Source organism: Pelodiscus sinensis, chromosome 3 (assembly GCF_052426305.1).
Source record: "Pelodiscus sinensis isolate ZL-2025 chromosome 3, ASM5242630v1, whole genome shotgun sequence".
NCBI lineage: Eukaryota > Metazoa > Chordata > Testudines > Trionychidae > Pelodiscus > Pelodiscus sinensis.
The window spans coordinates 151,214,763-151,233,059 of record NC_143054.1 but is presented as its reverse complement, the minus strand read 5'-3'; the positions used below and the strand labels follow the sequence as shown (position 1 = coordinate 151,233,059).

General features: G+C 44.0%; 1 protein-coding gene across 3 annotated transcripts in view; it reads right to left on the bottom strand.

Annotated features, from left to right (window-relative positions):
• SMYD2 (SET and MYND domain containing 2) overlaps positions 1 to 18,297 on the bottom strand; it is a 52,498-nt gene that overhangs the window by 8,304 nt on the left and 25,897 nt on the right. Inside the window, exons 5-8 of one of the 3 annotated variants that reach the window (XM_075925191.2) lie at positions 17,398 to 17,522; positions 14,184 to 14,251; positions 9,478 to 9,595; positions 5,949 to 6,059 (exon numbers count right to left, since the gene is read on the bottom strand). In XM_075925191.2, the coding sequence (XP_075781306.1) occupies positions 5,949 to 6,059; positions 9,478 to 9,595; positions 14,184 to 14,251; positions 17,398 to 17,522 (422 nt within the window). The remainder of the gene's footprint in view (positions 1 to 5,948; positions 6,060 to 9,477; positions 9,596 to 14,183; positions 14,252 to 17,397; positions 17,523 to 18,297) is intronic. The other 2 variants (XM_014580147.4, XM_075925192.2) reach the window with 2 other exon arrangements.

The following is an 18,297-nucleotide window of genomic DNA, read 5'->3' as shown; positions in this document are numbered from 1 at the left end:
TCTTTAAGGGAGAAAACAGATAAGATAGACTATTCCTTTGTTCTATTTTCCTATCATCCTTCAGCTGGAATGCTCTGAGCTTGCACTCTGCTGGATGATGACTGCACCCACAATACAAGAGCTATCACAAGGTATTTTACAAATGTCATTTGTACCAGCTGGTTGCAACAACTGCGATAAGGTCTTCAACTCTGATCCAGCAGCCAGTTTCTTCCTCGTGTTGGTGGGAAGTTACAAATGTGCAAAATGCACCATTCAGCAATGCTTCAATCAGTCTCACAAGGCACTGCCTCATTACAATATTCAAACCTCCCTCCCCCACTCTCTCTCAAATAGGTGCTGAGCACCATTTGGTAGGTGCCTCTGAAGTACCAGCACTCCATGGTGTTACCAGGATACAGCGTGGTGGGTGATGACGGGGCAAAGTGGCTCTCTCAGAAACAGTGCTGGTTTGGGGGGGAGGTCATGTTAGAACACTAGAAACCAGAAAGCACTTCCTTGCTCTCAATATCTCTACAATGGCTTCCTCATCTGATACAAGCACACCCTGACGGTCAAAGGCCCTTCTGCCTAAGTGGCATTCCCTGTCAGGGTTCCAAAAAATAATTGAGCTTTGGGAGTTATGATGCTCTCTAAGAACGTCAAAAGCTCTGAACTGCTGCCTTGTGATGATGGGTTTTTAGAAGCATCTCGTGTGAACCCAAGTTCAATCAAACGTAGACTCCTTGTGTCAGAAGCCTCTTGGCCTTGGCCAGACAGAGCGTTTTGATCATCATTTCTCCTCCTGCGTAACACAAGACATAGAATTTCAACCAGCCTGGCCCCACTGCATAGGGGTAACAATAGATGTTGTTGACTGTTCCATATTTGCTTCATCTGCTCATCCGACATCCACCCTCCTTGGTCAATAAACTAAGGAAGTTTTACAGTATTGTTTTTACACAGATCAGTAAAGTGCCCCTACCGTAGTAACCAGTCACACCTTCAAGTCACCAAATTATTTCAAAATAATAAGTGTCACTCCATGTCTGACATAAGCTCTCTAAATTCCCATACTAAAAACCCAAACACTTTAGGCCCACCAAAAGACTTAACTGAATGGAAAATTAATCCCTATATCCTTTTGGCTGTAGATATTTCTATAAGAGATAGAATGACAGGCTGTTTTATGGGTTGTTTTGGTGAAATCCCAGCCACTGCCGCCAGTGACAAACTCACATGGACTTGAACAGGGACAGCTTTTCACTCTGTATTTATATTTTAGAAAATAGAATGTGATGGTCATGGAGCTCCTATATAATAATATAGGAATAATGATACACTACCTACTTAATGAGAAACTAATTTATATGGAGGTTGTGGATATATATAATACATCTGGAGTGCTTAAAGTTAATGGGGCCTTCAGCAACAACAAGGAGGAAAGCAACAAAATGGTCCCTAAGAATATCCGAGCACACATCTGAAAGACAATGGGAAAAGGTGTTAGTTGGAAGGATCCTACCGCAAGCTTTATTTTGCCAGGCTCGGAACCTGGAGATCAAACATACTAAGCAGCTTTGAAAGGACATTCTCTCTTGGGGGGAAGATGATTTGTGAGTTATGGGAACAGATTTCACTAATGAGGCTCTCAGGAGGGGTGGCAGCAGAGACTGACACCACCTTGTACAAAGACCCAGCTTAAGCAGCCTAGGTAAATCCTGGACCTGGGTAGCAGTGGCATAAATCCAAGCAGCAATACAAAAAACCCTTTGGTCCTAAAGGTTCGCATCTCCAGTTACCTCCCTTGTATTTCCAGAAGGGAAGTAGTCTCTTGGAGGGAGGCAGGCAGGCAGTAGCTCCTTTAACAAGAAGTTATTATTCCCTTGAAGCCTTGAGCTCTTCTACCTGCTCTCTTCCTCCCTTTTTATACTTGGGCTCACCCTCATTAGTGACAGCAGCTGGGGCCTTCTCCCTGCCTAATTGAGATTTTGCACAGCTGAGCTAGGGTGGGACTGGTTTTGCCGTCTGCCTGCCTGCCTTTGTTTTGTGTAGGATTTGTAGACCCCATTTCACAAGGGCTCTACAAGAATCTTCTTATTAGTGCTTTTTATTTATAATTTAAAATTTAAATTTGTTTTATCCCACCTCTTTATTTAAAAGATTTGAGGGGGCTTACAAAATTTTAATAAAAACACGATAAATAAATATATATAAAATAAATATAGTACCCCAAAGGGAGGGGGAAGGACATAAAATCTGCTAAAATACCTCAAGAGGAAGGACACCCACACCCACACCCCTACCTAAACACCAATAAAAGCATGGGTAAAAAGGGTGGCCTTGGCCTGGCGCCAAAACAGCACCAACATTGACTCTAGGTGGATGTCCCAGGGGGAGAGAATTCCATAGCCTGGTGGCTAATGCTGAGAAGGCCCCGTTCCGTGTAGATGTCAGCCTTATCTCCATGAGTGGAGGAACACGGAGCAGAGCCTCCCCAGCCGACCTCAATCCCCAGGCAGGTTTGTATGGGAGGAGACAGTCTTGGCCATACAGGATCTCTGTGTACAAAATAATTCAATACCTGGTAAACTAGACAGGCATATTGTCTGTTTTATTGTTTTCAGCACTAGTTTTTAATGCTTTTGTTCTATTAAATGTACTGCTTAAAGGAAATGCTGGTCACTGGTTACCACTGTCTTTGCTTCAGAGGGACTAGAGCTGCAGGTGCTGAGCAGAACTCAGGCCTGCTGAGTATCCGTGGCTGATCACAGGGGTTTGCAGCCCAGAATCTGATTAAGCAGGAGAATTCTGTAATTTCACCCTCAGCAAGCTGATAGCTATAGGGGAGAGACCTGAAAGGGGATTCATTCAAAAGAGATCAAGAGGGGTCAGAGGGGCAGTCAGATGGGTAACTGTGACACCCAGTACAGCATATATTCTACTAAAATAAAGCCATCTATATATAGGTCTTTGCCTAATTTATATAGTTAACTCTAACCTACAGTATGTTACAAATCAATTTCTTTCACCTTAACAAGACAAAGATCAAATTTCTTTTTAATAAAGAGCTTTTCTTGAAGCCTTGTTCCTACAGCTACCATCACAGTGCCTTTTCCCTCAAACTACATATAACAAGGGTAACACACAAGGTCATGGAAATGATACAGAAGTTAGCCTAGCTCATAGTTAGTGCCACAAATGCATTGTCACATTAAAGCTGAGCTTCAGCACAATTACAGGAACTCAGTTAAGTGGAGATTGGTTTGTAGAAAATCCCCAATTACAAGGTTGTGGGAACCATTCAGCACAGAATTAGGTTTTAACTAACTCTTTTAACTGCACTCTTTGAAGTCAGTGGCAAGCAAGGATTGACACCAATGGGTTCATGATCAAGCCCTATATCCCCTCTGTGAAATCCTCCTCATGCTTCTTGGTTCACATAAGAAAGACCAGAATTAATCAATCATTCAGTACATCACTGGTACCATGAACTGCAGTGGGACTTCTGATACTTGTAATGTTGTACCCTAGGATATCTTCAGAAAGCCAGGAAGAACCAAGAACATTTCACAACATCCAGGGAGGAAGGAAAGAAAGTCAGAAAAAAACTGATTTCTGTGCAGAATCTCATATACATTCAACCAGGAGCTAATAGTTTTCGTTTCACTTTTACACAAGTACCTACCAGGTACTTCATGATTACAATGGAGAGAAAGGATATGAGAAGGCTTCATAGACTGAAAGCAGTCCCCACATTCCAAATCTGATTAACCAGACAGAGAACAGCACAAGGTATGGGGTTAAGTATGCTGCAGGATACGACCAGAGGCGGTGCACAGCTTGACCTGCTGTCACAAACAGGGAAGATCTAATAGGGGAAGTAGAGGTGGGTGACAACTTGAGAAGCAGTGATCATGAGATGGTAGATTTCAGGATCCTGACCAAAGGAAGAGAAGAGGGTAGTAAAATACACACCTTGAACTTCAGCAAAGCAGACTTCGACTCCCTCAGATTCCTGATGGGCAGAATCCCCTAGGATGCTAACATGAAGGGGAAAGGAGCCCAGGAGAGCTGGCAGTATTTTAAAAAAGCCTTACTGAAGGCACAGGAAGAAACTATCCCGATGCGTAGCAAGAGAAGCAAATATGATAGGAGACCGGATTGGCTTACAGGGGAAATCCTTGGTGAACTTAAGCACAAAAAGAGAGCTTACAAAAAGTGGAAACTTGAACAGATGACTAGGGAGAGGTATAAATGTATAGCTCGAGAATGCCGGGGAGTTATCGGGAAGGCGAAAGCGCAATTGGAATTGTGACTCGCAAGGGATGTGAAGGATAACAAGAAAAGTTTCTACAGGCATGTTAGCAAGAAGAAGGTGATCAGAGAAGGTGAGGGGCCCCTACTGGATGAGGGGGGTAACCTAGTGACAGAGGATGTGGGGAAAGCTGAAGTACTTATTGCTTTCTTTGCCTCTGTCTTCACGTACAAGTACCCAGACTAATGCACTAAGTGACGCAATATGGGATGAAGGTGGACAGTCCTTGGTGGGGAAAGAACAGGTTAGGAACTATTTAGAAAAGTTAAAATTACATAAATCCATGGGTCTGGACTTAACACATCAAAGGGTACTGAGGGAGTTGGAAAATGTTATTGAGGAGCCTTTGGCCATTATCTTTGAAAAGTCGTGGAGATCGGGAGAGATCCCGGGTGATTGGAAAAAGGCAATGTAGTGCCCATCTTTAAGAAAGGGAAGAAGGAACAATAGGCCGGTCAGTCTTACCTCAGTCCCTGGAAAAATCATGGAGGGGATCACTAAGGATTCCATTTTAAAGCACTTGGAAGAGGGGAAGGTGATCAAGAATAATCAGCATGGATTCATGAAGGACAAGTCGTGCCTGACCAATCTGATTAGCTCCTATGATGAGGTAACTGGCTCTGTTATATGGGGAAGTCAGTGGATGTGATATACCTTGACTTTATCAAGGCTTTTGATACGGTCTCCCACAATATTCTTGCCAGCAAGTTAAGGGAATGTGGATTAGATAAATGTAAGATGGATAGAAAGCTGGCTGGAAGGTCGGGCCTACTGGGTAGTGATCAATGGCTCAACGTCAGGGTGGCGGTCGGTTTCTAGCAGAGTGCCCCAAGTTCAGTTCTGGAACCTGTTTTGTTCAACATCTTTGTTAATGACCTGGATGAGGGGATGGATTGCACCCTCAGCAAGTTTGCAGATGACACTAAGCTAGGGGGAGAGGTGGATACGCTGGAGGGCAGGGATAGAGTCATAGACAAACTGGAAGATTGGATCACAAGAAATCTGATGAGGCTCAACAAGGACAAGTGTAGAGTCCTGCACTTGGGATGGGAGAATCCCAAGCATTATCACAGGCTGAGGACCAACTGGCTAAGTAGCAGTTCTGTAGAAAGGGACCTGGGGGTTACAGTGAATGAAAAGCTGGGCATGAGTTAACAGTGTGCCCTTTAGCCAAGAAGGCTAATGGCATATTAGGTTGCATTAAGAGGAGCATTTCCAGTAGATCCAGAGAGGTGATTATTCCTCTTTACTCGGCTCTGGTGAGGCCACATCTGGAGTACTGCGTCCAGTTCTGGGTCCCCAATTACAGGAAGGATGTGGATGCATTGGAGAGAGTCCAGCGGAGGGCAACCAAAATGATTAGGCTGGAGAAAGGCTGTTCACTGTAGTGACAGATGGCAGAACAAGGAGCAATGGTCTCAAGTTGCAGTGGGAAAGGTTCAGGTTGGATATTAGTAAAAACTATTTCACTAGGAGGGTGGTAAAGCACTGGAATGGGTTACCTAGGGAAGTAGTGAAGTCTCTATCCCTGGAGGTGTTTAAGTTTCGGCTTAACCTAGAGCAGGGGGCTGGACTTGATGGCCTTCTAAGGTGTCTTCCAGCTCTATGGTTCTATGATTAGAAATATACTTCTGCACCACGGTTATATTACCTTTTCTTTGGTAATGCATTCCCTGCAGTCACAGGTAAAAAAATAGCAGTCTCTTAACCGATCATTTCTATCTTCTGTAGGATACAACAGATCGATATAACTGGTAAAAACCTAGAGGAACATATTCCAAAGTCAATCAAAAATAAATGCACCCACGATTTATTATAAACACCATGTTACATACAATCCATATATTTCAAAATATCCAGTATAATCAGATCACCATATATCTATATAACATAGCAAGTCCTTACAACCACATCTCCTGTCCACTAACCTTTAGTCCCTGAGATTAATTCAAAACCTTTCAGTAGGTTCAATCACTCAATACCATATTAATTCCATCTGCCAAAGAAATTTTCCTCCTTAAGGGCAGAATTTACTCCCTGACTGAGGCTCAGCACAGGCAAGATTCTGGACTGTGAAAGAGAGCTTTTCTACACCTAAAAATCTCATGGCTGTAAATGTGACATCTCAGGCTCCTACTAGGCTAGAATCTAGGGCCTAATTGACGTGAGGTGCCCAACTTGAGAAACTTGAGCACCCAGTCTCTGACAATTAGGTCCCTTTTCAGAGTCCTCAATTGGGCACCCAGAATCACTAGCAGCTATCCAAAGTTCAGGACAGCCACTTTAATTCACCGAAGAGATTTCTATTTTCCAAAAGGGAGCCAGTGCTTCAGTTCTGGAAGCATATTTAAAAAAAAAAATCAGAGTTTAAAGCAGTGATATTTTTAAGTACAGAAAAATTATTGTATATAATTTTATAGGCATTTATCATTTGTTAGTTTTAATTTCCCTCTCCCTCGGAACTCTGCACAGTGGAACTCCTGGCAACTAACTAAACTATTTTGTGTTCTGAAAGGGTATCCTCCCAAGAAACATCCTAAACACACAATACAATTGACCACTTTATCACTGATGAGCAAGAAAATAAGCTATAAATAAGAAAATTGAACAAAGTCTTAAAATGTTGTGCTAATCTGATAAGCTACGTCTACACTGGCCCCTTTTTCGAAAGGGCATACTAATTTTAAACTTCGGAATAGGGGAATCCGCGGGGGATTTAAATATCCCCCGCGGGATTTAAATAAAGATGTCCGCCGCTTTTTTCCGGCTTGGGGAAAAGCCGGAAAAAAGCATCTAGACTGGCCCGATCCTCCGGAATAAAGCCCTATTCCGGAGGATCTCTTATTAAGTAGGAATAAGAGATCCTCCGGAATAGGGCTTTATTCCGGAGGATCGGGCCAGTCTAGACACTTTTTTCCGGCTTTTCCCCAAGCCGGAAAAAAGCGGCGGACATCTTTATTTAAATCCCGCGGGGGATATTTAAATCCCCCGCGGATTTCCCTATTCCGAAGTTTAAAATTAGCATGCCCCTTTCGAAAAAGGGGCCAGTGTAGACGTAGCCATATAGTCTTTGCTAGTAAAGAGCAGATAAAGGACAGCAATCAATTTCACTCTGTACTTATTACTTGTTTTTATTCTACACTGGCACTCAATTTATTTCTCCAGGCATAAAACACAAAATGTAGGAGATGTAAGAGGAAACTAAGAATTTTCTGATGCAGTGGCTATGATGAACCAGAAGATGGAGACACAGGCCATAGGACTATATAGAGTACACAAGGGTTTCATTTCAACATGCTTTGTCTGCACACTGCACATTTTTGTATACGTTAAAAGAGATCCGTATGGGATAGAAGATTCCAGTTTCTGGAATTTTCTACCAAAGAGTTACCAATGTCTTTTTGTGCATAACAGTCCAGCTTTAAAAGTCTCAGTGCACTAGCAAGTGAGATTTCAAGAGTTGTGGTATATTTATCATTTTAATCTCACAAATCCATTATAAAAGATTCTATGTGCAGGATGTCACACTAAATAGCCAACTTATAATTATCTCAGATGCATTAATTAAACTTGTCTGCAATGTGCAATGATGTTACTGTGTCCAACTCCCCTATTCAGAATGAGAAGGAATCGTACACTTGGGTTGTCCCATTACTGAGGAAAGAAACTCTTTATCCATTGCCAATAAGGAGCTTTCACAATCTGACCCCAAATAGCTTTCTTTGGCTACATCTACACTGTGGAGCTATTTTGGGATGGCAGAGATACCCAAAATAGCTATCCCGTGTCTTAACAGCATGCCCATTATTTCCAAATATAACGGGCTCGCTATTCCAACATCCCTGTAAACTTCTTTCCACGAGGAGTAAGGGATTTTTCAGAATAGCGGGTTATTTCAAAATTTGGCTCTGTGTAGACAGCGCCAAATTATAAAATAAGCTATTTTGAAATTGACTCTAAATAAGCTACGCAATTTGTGTAGTTCAAATTGTGCAGCTTATTTCAAGTTATGAGTGCAGTGTAGACGCACCCTTAGTAACTTCAGTTATACTATGTTCATTATCAGAGCTCGACAAATCATTGAATCTATTCACCCGTGGTAAGTAGATTTCAGCCGGTAGCCCCGTTCACCGGCGGCATGCGCATGCGCAATGCGGGTCTTGCGCATGCTGAGTGCGGGGCTGTCGAGAGGATTTTGCCGCCATTTGTCAAGCCCTGTTCATTATACTTAAAACTAAAACCCAAGCAAATAAATAAAATAAATAGGTAGGCAATTGCTACCAAAACTAACCTCAAACTTTTTACATGATTAGCCTTGATCATTCATATGTTCTCACAAGTGTGCAACAGTGAAATCCTACACAAACTCCATGATAATTTAGCAAATGCACCATTGTTATCATTTAGGGTTACGGCTGAGCACCTCCCCGACCCTGCCCAAGACAAATTTAACAGATAAAAGGTGGTCTTTGCTGATTAACATACATTGTCAAGGATCACAGACTGACCCAAATGGGCCTGGCACAACCTGAAAAGCCTTGTTCTTGTCAGGGGAAATGCAATTAACTCTTCATTGACAGACTTGCCCTCCCTGGGACATAGAGGTCAAAATAACGTCATTCCAGTCTGGTGTGGATGAGCTCCGTGTTACATGGCCGCTGTCCAGATAGAAGTAGGATAGCAGAGAAGCGACCAGTTCCGTTTTACCTCGCTGTATTCTGGTTATTTCCACATCTTCCCTACAATATTACTATAATGGAAATGATTACAGCAATAATACATAGTTTTCATTCACATGACCCCTTTCATATGGGGATCTCAAAGCATCAGCTAAACCTCAATAAATCAAGCCTCAAGCAGCCTCAAGAAATCAAGTTTCATGTAGCAGCTAATTATATTCATTATACAGATGGAAAAATTAAGGCACAGAGGGGTCAGGTTCCTGTGTTAAAATTGGTGGCAGACACAGAATGCTTTGTCTCCTATTCCCCAGCTCTAACCACCAAAGAGACACAGGCTCTCCTGACCCGCCAATGACTTTTTTAAAGAGATTTTCAGATTTGACTGAAAGAAAGATATGAGGCACTAGCTTCCATTGTAAATGGAGCCAAATTTGAAAAAGCTAAGTTCACCCCACTTGCTCACATGCATGCGGCACACACGACTGCATTTACACTCACATGATATGCATTTACCTCATCTCCCGGTTCAATCTCTTGAACAGCTCTGACTTCAGCTAAGGTCCCTTTGTAGGTTACAATCACATTTGGACAACAACTATGGTTCATCAGTGCAACACTGTAAAAGCACAAAAGCAGTTTTTGTTTCCAGAAGCAAAAAGCATCACTTCAGCCTAAAAAATGCTTAAGTCACCCTGCTCGACAACATGCGTTTCAGCTAAAAACATAGTAACTTTAAGAAAAGCTACAGTACTGTTATAAAGGACTGTCTTGTTAATGACTAGTGTGGGATCAGACAAACTGTCCTTCCTTCCATCCCTAGTTGTGAAGTGTGATAAAGGCTACTTGATAGCTATGTTCAGAAATGACTATTACAGAAGTATGTATCCTAGGAGCAGGCCTTGTAAAGTCAGTGGCAAGTCTCTGTGGAACCAGAACCAGGCTCAGCTTGAGAAGTGCCTTGGCATCCCTTAAAGGCACTCACTATTACTATACTTTAAAAACAGTGGTTTCCAACCTTTTTTATGCCAGGGACCAGCAAACCCATTTACAAACTTTTGGCGGACTGGCAACATTTTATTTTCATATTCATTATGCAAATAAAGAATATACAAATAAAATGCTACCTGACTCCCTACCCTCAATCCAGCCCCTTGCTCCCCAGTGCCTAACACCCTTTGCCCCCCCAGCCTTATGCCCTTTGACCCTTTAACCCTTAACCCCGCTAGCCCATGCCAAGGCTGCTCCCCTAGGGATCTTAGTTGTTACTGTCACGCGGACGGGGGAGGGGCCGTTGGCGGTGCACACGCTTCCTCCTCCTTTGCGCCTTCTCTCTCCCCCAGCACATCTTGCGCTTCCATGGATAGAGGGGGTGAAGCACAGAGCCCCAGCCGGGCTGCCATTACCGAGGGGGGAGGAGGGAGGGAGGCATCTCCACCTCCTCCTGCTGCCACCTCAGCATGGGTGCCACCACTGTGCACAGATCACGGAGCCCTGGCCTTCTGCCATTATTAAGGGGGGAGGAGGGAGGAAGGCCCCTCTTGCTCCACCTCCTCCTGCCGCCACCACAGCCACAGCACAGTCACTGCAGCCCAACAGCCAGCGGTTGGGAACTGCTGCTTTAAAGCAACATGAAACAGAAACTTAGCATACCATAGTCCCTTGTTTCCACCAGTGTCTGAGAGCAATAGTAAACCTCCTATCAACTTCAATGAGAACAAAAGCAGGTCCCAAATTGAAAGTCAAAAGAAGATGGGTTTTTCTCAGTTGTGCACTAATAATGTGCAAAAAAAAAAAAAAAAAAAAAAAAAAAAAGCCTACATGCTGGAGAATAAACAAAATAAGGGACAGTCCTTCCCTGGGCACAGAGAGAAGGGCACAGGGCAAGTTTGTTCTACTAAACCCACTAGCTCGCTCACCTTCTTTATCCCCACCCCATCAAAATAAGAGTTTGTACTTTTGAGCTAAATTTCTCCTTCTGCCCAAAGGTGCAATTGATTGATTAGGATCAAAAGGCTTACGTCAAAGTTGCCGAGCACCCTCCAACAGAAAGGCTGGACTTATGACTGAGGCACTGGACTGACACGCAGAAGCTCTGGGTTCTATTCCTTGCCCTGCCAGAGATTGCCTCTGTGGCCTTGGCTAAGTCACTACACTGCTTGGCTAAGTCTTTTTACACAGTGTAACTCTTTGGAGGAAGGACTGTCTCTGACTTTGTATATGTACAATATAAACAGGACTTTGATCTCTAGAGCCGTACAAATGTCTATCCATGGGTATCCGCTTTCAGGGGTAGACATCAGAGTCTGATGACCTGTAGGGCTTTGCTCCAGGAGATGCTGCAACCAAAGCAGAGGAACGTAGTGCCATCACTCCCAGGAGTCAGTTCCATGCACCAGGAGCTTCTCCTGGCCGTGCACCTGTGCCAACCCTAACCCGGCCTAGGGATGTTAAATGTAGTTTAATCAACTAATCGACTAGTTGATGGATTTTCCATCGACTAGTCAATAAGTGGTGAGCAGCAGCAGGGTTAGCTCCTGCCCATGAGCTAACCCTCTGTGGCGCTGCCTTTTAAATGGAGTAAGAGCCTGTCAGTACACAGCAGGGGAACCCTGTGTGAGCTGGGAATCAGCTGCCCCGGCTCACGCTGGGTCCCTCCTGCTGGCTTTAGCCTTTGAAATGGATTAGAGCCCATTGGCTTTTAATACATTTAAAAAGCAGAGATGCATCAGGGACTAGGCCGATTCCCAGCTTGCGCCTGGTCCCCGCTAGCTCCCTGGTTCTCCTGCCCCCGCCCCCTTCCAGAAATGGTGCTGGAGGAGGAGGGAACAGGCTTTTAAGCCAGCTCCCCCTAAACCTTGCTACCTCTGATGAGGTAAACTCCTGGTTAATCAGTTAAGTTTAACAGGTTAATGCAGTGGTCTCCAACCTTTTTACACCCAAGATCACTTTTTAAATCTCAGAACAGGCCAAGATCTACCGCCCCGCCCCTTCCTTGAAGCCCCGCCCCTTCCTTGAAGCCCCGCCCTCTTTATTCTCCTCCTGTCCCTCACTTGCTATCCCCAGCCCTTACTTACACACTCTGATAAACAGTTTATTTTTAAATTATGCAATATATACAATTAAAATCATGTGTTTATAGTTATGAAATAAATGGTCTGTTTTTTATTCATGCTATTTAAATCTAAAATGAAGCATTTATAATTATACATTTTGTGGGGACAGAGTACTGCGGCAGGGGGCAGGAGAGAGGGGACAGCGTGCTGGAAGGGCAGAGGACAGGGTTCTGCAGCAGGGGACAGAGTGCCAGTGGGGACAGGTTTCTGCAGCTGGGGACAGGATGCCAGTGGGGACAGAATTCGGGGAGTGGGGACAGGAATGAGGACAGCATTCTGTAGTTGAGGACAGGGGAGTGGGGACAGGAGTGGGGACAGCGTTCTGTGGCTGGGGAGTGGGGTGCCAGCGGAGGCAGAGAGTCCCCTGCATCTCCCTCCTCCCAGCATTCCCCCCCCCCCCGGGAAACCAGCGCGTGCCTGCCCCGGGGCCGACCCCCTCCCCATGCAGGGAAGCCCCATGCGCGCACGCCTGCCCAGGGGGCCGACCTCCCCACCCGCACAGGGAAACCCCGCGCGCGTGAGCCTGCCCAGGGGGCCGACCTCCCCCCACCTGCACAGGAAAGCCTCGCGCACGCGCCTGCTGAGGGGACCGACCCCCCCCCCACCCGCGCAAGGCAGCCCCGTGCGCGTGCCTGCCCCGGGGCCAACCCCTCCACCCGCGCAGGAAAGCCTTGCGCGCCTGCCCAAAAGGCCAACCCGCCCTCTCCCGTGCTGGGAAGCCCCAGGGCCAACCCCCACCCCTCCCGCAGGCCAGGAAACGTCCTGCGTGCCTCCCTTGGGGCTGACTCACCCCTCCAGTCTGGTGCAGGGAGCCGATGCTCCCTCCCGCAATACACCCAGCCGGCAGAGCAGAGCAGGGATGGGAGGGAAATGGGAGCAGGGCGGACAGGACGCCTCACGAGCGAGTGGTCGAGGCCCCGAGATCGACCAGTAGCTCGCGATCGACCGGTTGGTGACCATGGGGTTAATGGATTAAGTGGGATCTTGCAGAGGAGGCCGTGGGCTGGGGGCTGCTCCCAGGCACCATTTAATCAGTACTATCATTACGTAGTAAACATAACTATTTAAGGAGATGCTTACCAGTTAAGGGTACACATCCCTGATCCATGCAGGGCACTACTGACCTAAGCGTTACTGTAATACAGCCAACCAACAGTCTAGCGATAGAAGCAGTGGGTGCTCCGTGTCTTTAAGAAATTTAATTAAGCAATGCCTTCAAAACAGGCTTGTTTCCTTAGCTATACGGTCAGCAGTAAGAGTGGGACTGGCATACCAACTCCCTCGAAGGGGGTACCTTTCTTCCTCTTTCAGCACAAGAAAGTCCCATTTCTCTTTTTCCATGAACAGTACTTCAATAACATCTGTGATTTGTTTCTAGAGTTGACAGAGTTTGTACATAATTCTTCCACTGTCATGGCAACATAACACACAAGACTGTTAAAACATCTGAGGAGGAGGTTGGAGGAATATATGAAGGAGAAGAGCTGCTACTTAAAAAGGAACAAAACTAGGGAAACAGTACTGAACAGAGACTAATCACTGTCAGAGAATAGCAAGTGAACTAAAATAAAATAAAAAGAAAAGATGCTATGTATTTATTTTCCATTTATTTTGATCATTAGAAGATGCATATCCTGAGCCCATTGGTTAGTAAATCCCTGGTTCACATCAGTCTGGAGGTTTTCCACACCCTGAATTTCACAGCTTCAGAACAAATGGGAAGAGTAATTCTGCTGAAACTAAAGTGGTCTGAAAACAAACTGGTTCGCAGTCACTTGAAACTTTACCCTTATCAAAAGGCAGGTGGATTTTGTTGAACTCCTTGGCAAACCTGGCCTAACTTTTGGATTTCTAACAAATGCCTGTGAAACTTCATTAGAAAAAGTCTGCATAGCTCCAATGCACAGCATTGTACAGATCTGTCTACACATACAAAACAGTTTTTGGAAGCCACTAGGCTGTAATTCCAGTATCGTGGGAGTATTTTATTGGAGACAGAACCATAACCGTGAGTTAGTTCAATTAGAGTGTCACATCTGCAATATGTATTAGCGATTATTTTTATTGTTTAAAAAATAAAATCCAACCTACTCAGGAAATATTGCTGATCCCAAGTGAGACAGTTCTTCATCTTCAATTGTGAAGCCATTACAATTAACCTAAGGAAAAGAGGGAGTGGTTAGCTCAGATCTCTGATAATCAATCTTCTGGTTTAATATTCCAGGTTTACATACTGTATTCCTCTGGCTATCATATTAAGCAGTAAATGGCAGTAATTTGGTTCAGTTTTATTCTTAGTATTTACACAGAGCTACTGGTCAGAGTCCTCATCTTGAGAGGTTTACAATCTTTTAGGCAGACTAAATGTAAAGGATTAAGACTCACGCACCAGAGTAGGATAAAACTAAAACTCAGAAGAAGTCAGCCTTTGAATAGCCCAGGATAGCACATGAGGCCCGAGAAGAGTTTGGAAGAAGGAGAGAGAGGTTGCCTGTACAGAGAAAGACTATTCCAAGCAGGGAGGATGTGGTAAAGCATAACACAAAGTTTAGAGTGACAGAAGAGGGAAAAGGGCCAATCCTGATAGGTGGTGAATGGTCCATGCAGTACCTTGAATACATGGGGCCTGGCACAGTGGGACTGCAACCTAGTCAAGGCTCAAATTGAAATGGCAGAACAAACAGTAAAAAAATGAAATAGAAGCTAACAGTGAGAATAAATGTGGGCGGTGACATGGTGAGTAGGGCAGAAGCCGAAAGGTTTAATTAAAATACATTGGCACAGGACAAGGCCAGATAGTTGTCAAAACACGTGAAAGAAAGGCGCCAAGCAGGCCTTAAAACCATGTCCTGACATCCCTACTCATGTTTTTCCTTGAGGGGAGCTTAGGGATAGTCTACACTATATGGATTCAGCTGTACCACAGGAACACCTCTGCCAATGATTCTCTATGCCGATAGAAGAGCACTTTCCAGTCGGAATAATTACTCCATCACTGTGAAAGGCAGAAGCTGTATCGGTGGAAGTGCCTCTCTGGCTGACTGAGCACAATGTGAATGCTGCTTTAATTTATGTGGTTTGGGTGTGGCTCTCTTATGCCTTGGGTGATGTAACTTACATCAACTTAAAAATAGTCATGTGAACAAGCACTTAGTCTAAAATTAGAACTCTTGGATTTGGCACCCCAGAGGGTCTCAGTACCAATAGTACCAATGTGTGTGCACTAAGCAGCAGCAACAACAACATTTAAAGTTACAGGTTCACAGTCACTAAAATCCATCTCAACCCCAATCAAATAGTTTAGTCCCCATTTTAATGACAGCTGCATTTATGCCAGCAGAAAGTTTACACACACACCCTTTGCCAGTATCAATAGGCTTTCCTTTCCATGGGAATTTCAGAATGGAACACACACAACTGTGGTCTCACAAGTGCCAAGAAAGACAAGATGCCCGGGTGTGGCTGATCAAGTACAGAATAGTAGGATTGCCAACTGAACATGAAGCCCTCTAAAAGAATCACTTGTCTTTTCCCTTTGAGCAAACTATTTAAAGACCAGATAGAAATATTGGGAACATACCTCTTGCACCACTAGTCAAACTACAGGACCAGTGTGAAACCCTACCTGACCCATCCTGCAAACAGAGGCTTATGAACTCACAATTCTAAACAAAGAGTCCTCACTGCCATCTACAGCACAGTAAAATAACTTTCTAATAATGATTAATAGTATTGTGGTAGTGTCCCAAGGCCCTGTCAAGTGCTGTACAAACATCCTGTCCCAAAAGCTGACAACCAAATTTAAAAACAAGACACAAAACTGGTGAGTGTAGAACAATAGGAGAGGAGAATGATGTGGTTAACAGCAATAAAACACAGGGTTACACAGGCTGGCTTTCAACACACAATTTAATGGTTCAAATTCATAGACAAGATTTTATTTTTAAATAAATATACAGTTACCTCCAACTACCCTCAACTTAGTCATCAGTAGGTAGTTCTTTATTGTAAGCTTCATAGCAGAAATGGAAGAATTTGAAGAAAAAGAGGTTATGGGTTTAGAGTTAATTCAGGGACAATGCTCCATGTGTAAAGCGAAGTTTTCAAAACCACCAACACTTGAGGCTAGCATCAGTGGAATAAAGGGTAAGAGAACATCAGCAGGTAAGAAAGGTGGGGGCAGAGTTATGCAGACTCTAGACGGAGAGGCCAAAACCTTGAGCTTGATGTGACAGGGAAAAGGTGTCAGTGGAGGCACATATAGAGCATAACATGGACACAGTGACAGGCTAGGACGCTGATCTCAGCTGGGTTTTGTATGGACAGAAGAGAACAATGGGGCCACCAAGGATGCTGGGGAAGAGAGGTCTGCAGTACCTAAGAGTGAGAAATGAAGCATCAGCAGCATGCAGAAGGTAGATGGAGCAGTGGGAGCTGATAAGATTGCCCAAGGACAGAGGAAAGTGGGAGAAGCTATTGTTTTAGTACAAAACAAATGTTTGGAGGCTCTGGCTGCTTTCTAACAAAATTATTAATCACAATTAGAATTTCGTCAGTTCAGATTCCTTAAACTGAAGCAAAGTTATGGATGCATTTTTCCATATTGCTTGACAAACCGAAAAAGCTTAAAAAAATAGAAAATAAACCAATCGAAAGCAAAAAAGTGAATAATGGGAAATGGATGGCACAGAAGATAAATAAAGAACTCCACGGTACCACACTTAGCTCCCTAATTTGGGTAATAGCTCTTACTGGTAGGCACTGGTCTATATAAAATGAGTGGGCAGTCTCGGTCCAGCAGAAGGCAGTTGTCTACATCTCAAAAACCTACCATAACAGGTGGTACTCTTTGTTGGAGGCTTAAACAAGGAATCCACACAAAGTTAGAGTGATACTTGGCAATTCTGGAGTAAGATGCGCACACACATATTTTCTTTTTTTTTTTAAAAGGGGGAAAGAAGGGCACATGCATTAAAGAAAAATGTCACTCAGAGCATTACTATTACTGTTTTCTAGTAAAATACATGCAGTCTGGATATATATGAAATTCAGATAAGAGAGAAAACAAAATGTTACCCAAAATGAAATTCTGCTCTCCTACTATCAGTTCAAAGCAGTGACAAATGCACTACCTGATCACATTTAGAAACTTGAACCTGGGAGAGAACATCATCACTTTACCACTATCTTCTCTACTGTTGACACATTGAATTCAGTTCCCATTGCTCAGTCCCTTGCTCCTTTCCTGAAGAGGAGATTCTCACAATAGCACCTTTCTAAACTGATTTTATTCTAGCCAACTTACTTGTGCAAAGAGGACTACAAGGACAGCGTTGTCAGGGTACTCTATGTGCTTTGAATAAAAGTGATGAAGAGCAGCAATGTCATTCTGAATCAGCTCCCTCTTTTCATTGTCTAGTTTATCAAGGTCTGTGGATAAAGAAGACATCCTGTTTCAATACAAGGAACTCTCTTCTGGTTAACTGCAGCCATATCTAGGTTAGAAAAGGCTATAAGTTGAATGGGAGACCCACAAAGAGCAGCTGTATAGAGGTACAGCAAGCAGTGGTTGTGATGTTTCTCCTTCCAAGGCCACATATTTACACTGGGAAAAGGCATGCAGTTAGAAAATGTTGGCTGGTGCTTTTTTATTGACTTGAGATTAAATATAATACCCCTTGCTGGGGACAAGGATAAAAGTGTTTAAAACATGTTAGCTTCACTCTACGGAACAAGTTTATAGATGGTTAAATTAGCTCGAGGGTTAACCATGGCTGTGAATATGTTCCTATTACTATTTAGCCCTGTCTACAAAAGGAGCTAAGCCACATTTAGTATCATGCTAGTAAAATGTTTCCTCACATGACAGACTTTTCCCATGTAGACATGTCCTAATCAGTACTGAAAATGTCCCAGTAGAACACTAGAAGAGACTGTTTTGCTCTTTACCCAGAAGACAGGACTTATAACAGCAGAGATCCTTACCACATGCAGTCATTGAAGGTCTTTACTATTTGCAAGGGCTGCAGCATTAACAGTGGTGTCCAAGGTGCCCGCTAAGATTTTCCATCCTTGGGTGGAATAAATGTGCACCAAGCAATGTGCAGATGTGCACCACCAACAGAAACACATGCTGTCCGCTATGAGCAGCTGTGAGAGCTCTACTAATCAGCTGGGCGGCACCTGAATCCCTGCTGGGTGGCCG